General features: G+C 45.5%; 1 protein-coding gene across 1 annotated transcript; it reads left to right on the top strand.

The window, feature by feature from the left end:
• Positions 1-448: 448 nt before the first annotated feature.
• LOC143986533 (E3 ubiquitin/ISG15 ligase TRIM25-like) lies at positions 449-5,255 on the top strand. Its single transcript, XM_077484893.1, has one exon. It carries the CDS (start codon positions 501-503, stop codon positions 2,118-2,120), a length of 1,620 nt encoding a protein of 539 aa, XP_077341019.1. The 5' UTR covers positions 449-500; the 3' UTR covers positions 2,121-5,255.
• The last annotated feature ends 472 nt before the right edge of the window (positions 5,256-5,727 follow it).

Genomic DNA, 5,727 nt, shown 5'->3' on the forward strand with positions numbered 1-5,727 from the left:
TCCGGTGGAGCGTACACACGGTCGCATTTTCCGGTGAAAAGCTCTCATCTGTCTTTTTCTGGCTGGAATTCCGATCGTTTTAGTGGCATCAGAAGAGGTTCCCTCAGCCTCCCGTGTACATTAGGCCTCGTTCTCTGCATGTCGGGGTGTTGGCACAATAATGAAGACATATTTTTGGGGTACAAAGGCTGCAGTATATGCCGTGTATAGTGTAAGCTCAGACTTTATACAACCAAATCCCTTTTCATCATGATGTACTCATCTCCACTTTTCATCTCAATGCTTCTCCACATCCGTCTTCCCCTCTTTCTCTCTTCTAATGTTGGAGGTATAATTCTCATTACTACTGCAAAACGAATCTCCTCCCTTCTGTACTCTGATCTCCGTGTCTATAATATTCATCCGGCCTCACCCTGTGTAGGAGGAAGTCACCCCTCCCCCATCCACATTCCTCTCCGGTGTCAGAGACTTTCAGTTTCGTTTCTCTTCTGCTGTCAGCGATGGCGTCTGGTGATCTGAGAGCCGAGATGGAATGTTCCGTCTGTCTGAACATTTATAGCGATCCTGTAATCCTGAGATGTGGTCACAACTTCTGCCGGGTCTGTATTGATCGTGTGCTGGATACACAGGGGGGGTCTGGAGGATATTCCTGTCCTGAATGTAGAGAGAAGTTTCCGGATCGGCCTGCACTGCAGAAGAACATGAAACTACGTAACATAGCAGAGACTTTCCTGTCCACTCAGCCAGATCGAGAGGAGTTCGGGGTCTTCTGTACTTACTGTGTGGACTCTTCTGTACCTGCTGTTAGATCCTGTCTGCTCTGTGAGGTTTCTCTGTGTGATAAACACCTGAGAGTCCACAAAAAGTCCCCAGAACACGTCTTATGTGACCCCACCTTGTCCATGGAGAGCAGGAAATGCTCCGTCCATAAGAAGATCCTGGAGTATTACTGCACTGAGGATGAGACCTGTATCTGTGTGTATTGTGTGATTGAAGAACATAAAAGACATGAGACAGAATCACTGGATGAGGCTTCTGAGAAGAAGAAGGAGACACTGAGGAATGTTCTGCAGAATCTTCTGACAAAGAGAGAGGAGACGGAGGAAAGAGTCCAGAGTCTTCAGGAACACCGGAGGAAAGTAGAAGAAGAAGCAGCTGGTGACACCGAGAGAGTCACTGCCCTGTTTAGAGATCTCAGGAGACGTCTGGAAGAGCTGGAGAAGAGAGTCCTGAGGGACATCTCCGGGAGGGCAGAGCGGATCTCCATCTCCATCCGGGATCTGGAAATAAAGAAGGAGGAGCTGTCCAGGAAGTTGCGTCACATTGAGGAGCTGTGTAACGTGACGGATCCACTGACTGTCTTACAGGAATCAGACACAGGTGACTTGTGTGATACTGAGGATGGAGATAATGAGGAGCGAGAGAGACATGAGGAGCTCCTCCATGATGGAGGGGGTCTGGGTGTGGCGGGGGTCTTACACACAGGTTTATCTGATATAATAACAGAGGTAAATGTATACTCCTATATACAGGGAGCTGCAGACATATTACTGGATGGAAACACAGCTCATAATTATCTACAGATATCAGATGACAGGAAAACTGTATCCGGGTCAGATATAGACCAGAATCACCCAGAAACACCAGAGAGATTCCAGGATTGTTCTCAGGTGATGAGCAGTCAGAGGTTCTCCTCAGGGAGACATTACTGGGAAGTGGATGTCGGGGGGGCAGATTGGTGGAGAGTCGGGATGTGTTACCCCAGTATAGAGAGGAGAGGGGAGGAGTCATGGATTGGATATAATAAGAAGTCCTGGGGATTGGTCGGGTATAATAATCAGTATTGGGTGAGACATGACAGTAAATCGATCCTCTTACCCCCCAATCCCTCCAGTAACAGAGTCAGGATAGATCTGGATTATGAGGCCGGGCGGATCTCCTTTTATGATCTGTGTGACCCGATCCGACATCTCCACACCTTCACCACCACCTTCACTGAGCCCCTCCATGCTGGGATATGTGTAGGGAGAGGTTGTATAAAGATATGTGGGGGAGGCGGGAGATGTGATAACTCCGCCCACAGTCTGGTGATGTCACACAAAGCATTGGAAGTCATTTAAAGTGTAACTCCACTTTTGTTGAGAAATAAACATTCCCCTCGGGGTGATCTCTGTACATTGTAAGGATCAGAACAACCTTTCTTGTAGATTCCCACCTTTTATTATTCTGAAACAAAATCCCTGTTTGTTCCTCTCTGCCTCTGTCCTGAGTGGGTCTAATGGGCGGGGTTTCATAATGATCAGTCAGCTGTGCACCTGCAGGGCTCTAATGAGGAAAGGGGCGGGGTCTGCCTCCCTTTAGATGTGATTTCCTATTGGAAGTATCTCTTCCAGAAATGACATTTGTGTTGCAGGGGATGCCTGAAATCTGACTTGTATCTTAGTGCCGACTTCTGGGGAAATCAGTCAGCCAATCACACAAGCAGGAGATGATGTGTCTGGGGGTGTGGTCAGTACACTCTCTGTGTACACAGCGCCTCCAGGTGGCCATATTGTATTTACAGGAAATTACAGATTGAAAAGGAAAGGTCATTTTTAATAACATCCAATTACAATATGAATTGTGTCCCGATTGTATGCGCTGGATTGTTTTTTCTTTATTTGATATCCCCCCCACAAAAGTGGAGTTACCCTTTACTATTCATCCAATAGTATATAGCAGTGGGCGGGGCTTCAGTCTCCGGAAGGTGTTTCTACTATAAATAAATGTGAGATTTCTTATTGATGGCTGTGATTGGGTAGAATATCTGTCCAATTACTGGAGTAAAGCCGGATACACACTATACAACTTTTGTTGTTTGATTTCCTTTAGATTTCCCTTCAACTACGTAGTACAAGGGCCTTCCTGATTGGATAGAAATGAAAAGTGTTTAGGTGTGACCTCATATTATACGGTTCTGGTAAATCTACAGAAGATTGTATAGTGTGTGTCCAGCTTTAGGCCTGATTCACATCGATGGCATTTTTAGTGCTTTTTTGCATTTTGCAGATTTGCCCTACAGAACGTCTTCCATAGGAAACCATGTTATATGGACTGTAGTGCAAATCTACAAAATGTAAAAATGATCCATGACCATGATCAGACATGGGGGGTGGGGTACGGTCACTGAGAATGGATGGGGTCCCCTCTCCTCTCTCTCCTCCCTGCCCCTCCCCCTCCTCTCTCTCTCCTCCCGCCCCTCCCCCACATGTGATCCCTCTGTGTGGGGTGGCAGCCTGTCAGGTTTTTCCTTCTATCCGGGGCCCCATTAGAGAGATTTCTCCTCATTTCCTGTCCCGTGACATTTATCTAGACAGGAAATGAGGGAACTCTCCACCAGGAACACAGACTGATATAAGAATGATCTGTTTAGTATAATAAGGAAGGGGAAGGTTTGGAGCCCCTGTCAGGTTTTTATATGTCTGTGTCCCATTGTCACCAGGACAGGAAGTGAGAGGAAATCTCTCTGAGGGAGCCCCGGTCTCCCCCTCCTCCCCCTCCCCCACCAGAGAAGACGATATTCTACAGAGACACGTCATACATTAGTCTGGTAATATGTAGAATAGACGGGAAGAGGGTGAGAGGGGGGAACATTTTGTGGACAATAATCAAATGCAGACCGAGGCTCTAACACAAATAAAAATATACGTTTTTTAGAATATATATATTGTTTTCTTTTCTTTTTTCTTCTTCTTTTCTTTTTTAAAATAAGATAAGGACACATGGAGTCTTGGGATAAGTCACCATTTATGAAGTTTTTTCTAGCCTAGCAGAAAGTATTTTTCCCTTGTAAAAATTGTCAGCTAGAAGGAACATCACATATATATATATATATTGTTTTACAAGCTTAAGAAACAGCAGCAAAACCTCCTGCATCATATCTTTGTTCTACACTTCTACCCCACCTTAGGGTGGTGGCAAGTAGGGCCGGCAGTTTCTGGCTGCTTTTCTCCTATTGGTTTTAGCATTACAGCAGTTCCATTGCGCGGACCGACCCACAAGCTTTCAGAGCGGGGAACATGCTGATCACTAATATACATCACAGTGCTGCCTGCAGTCACACCCTCTGATTGGTTGCTCCGGGTCTCACACTCTGCAGTACCGTGCACCATCCACCGCATTACCACTTCCCACCTGTAGGACATCATATGACATCCTGGACTTTCAGGGGTTGTAGCTGCAGCTACAGTCATCATGCCGGTATCTTTCTTTTCAGACAGTAATTTCCTGTCATGTAAAAGTCATCCTAGTGACTGATTAGCTGCTGGATTGCTTTTACAGGCAGTGGAAGGGGACATCACCTCCCCTCCCCCTCCCGCTGCCTCTCCAGGCTCTCCTGTGTGATCGGGGAGCCCGGTACTCCATCCGACAATGCCTCCCCATTTTCCATAGAGCTGGCTGTGGACTGGATGGTCCCCGGTCATCTCTATGATCCTGGGAGGCCGGAAGTGACATTGTGATGTCACTTCCTGTTCTGGCAGATGTAAACACCGCCATTTTTTCCCTGGAAAGCAGAGATCAATGATTTTTTTTTATCTCACACTTTCCAGGGTAGAGGAGAGATCTGAGGTCTTATAGACCCAACATCTCTCCATAAAGAGGACCTGTCATGTCTTATTTCTACCACAAGGGATTTCTTGTCATAGCAATAAAATTGATAAAAAAAATTATTTCTGTATTAAAGGGACAGTTTAAGAAAAATAATATAATAATAATAATAAATATTATTTTAAGTGTCCCCACCCCCTGTGATCACACGCTTATGTAAGTCACGCCCACATATGTAAATGGTGATTGCCCCACACATGAGATATCACCACAAACGTTATAGTGAGAGCGATAATTCTATCACCAGATCTCCTCTGTAATTCTAAACTGGTAACCTGTAAAAAAAACCATTAAATTGTTGCCTATGGAGATGAAGTATCGTAGTTTGGCGCCATTTTACGAGAGTGCGCAATTTGAAAGCTTGACATGTTTGGTATCTATTTACTCAGCATAACATTATCTTTTATATTATAGCAAAACTTGGCTTATCGAGTGTGTTATTTGCATTAAAATTCATTAAAGTGTATTTTTCCCAAACAATTTGTGTTTCAAAAATTGCAGTGTAAATACCGTGAGACATAAAAAAAATTGTATCAACTGCCATTTTATTCTGTAGGGTCTCTGCTTAAAAAAAAGAAATGTATATATATATATGTTTTCATATTATAGTTCTTCTCTTTATAGTACTTGGCAGTGTTACAGAGAGCTATGGAAGGGGGTTCCTTATCACAGTGGTTCTCACCCTCAGTCCTCAACTCCCCCCAACAGGCCATGGGGGCTCCCTGCTGGACCGTAGAAAGAAGTTCACTCCCAGCCATCCACATACCCAGCGGTTGAATGCTAGCTTGGCTAAATTGCTAGTAGACTCGGCCCCCTTCCGTGAGTTTGTACAATGTGCGGTTCCTCAGTGGCAGGTTCCCAAATGCCACTTTTTCTCACGGAAGGCGATTCCGGCTCTCTACCGGCATGTGGAAGGCAATGTCCTTGCCTCACTGGACAGGGCGGTCAGCGGTAAGGTGCATATTACCGCTGACTCATGGTCCAGCAGGCATGGACAGGGACGTTACCTATCTTTCACGGTGCATTGGGTCACTCTTCTGGGAGCTGGGAAGGATGCAGGACAAGGTGCAGTAGTGTTGG

This window comes from Lithobates pipiens, unplaced genomic scaffold (genome assembly GCF_037356315.1).
Source record: "Lithobates pipiens isolate NorthernLeopardFrog02 unplaced genomic scaffold, aLitPip1_a1.2 Scaffold_167, whole genome shotgun sequence".
NCBI classification, from domain to species: Eukaryota; Metazoa; Chordata; class Amphibia; order Anura; family Ranidae; genus Lithobates; species Lithobates pipiens.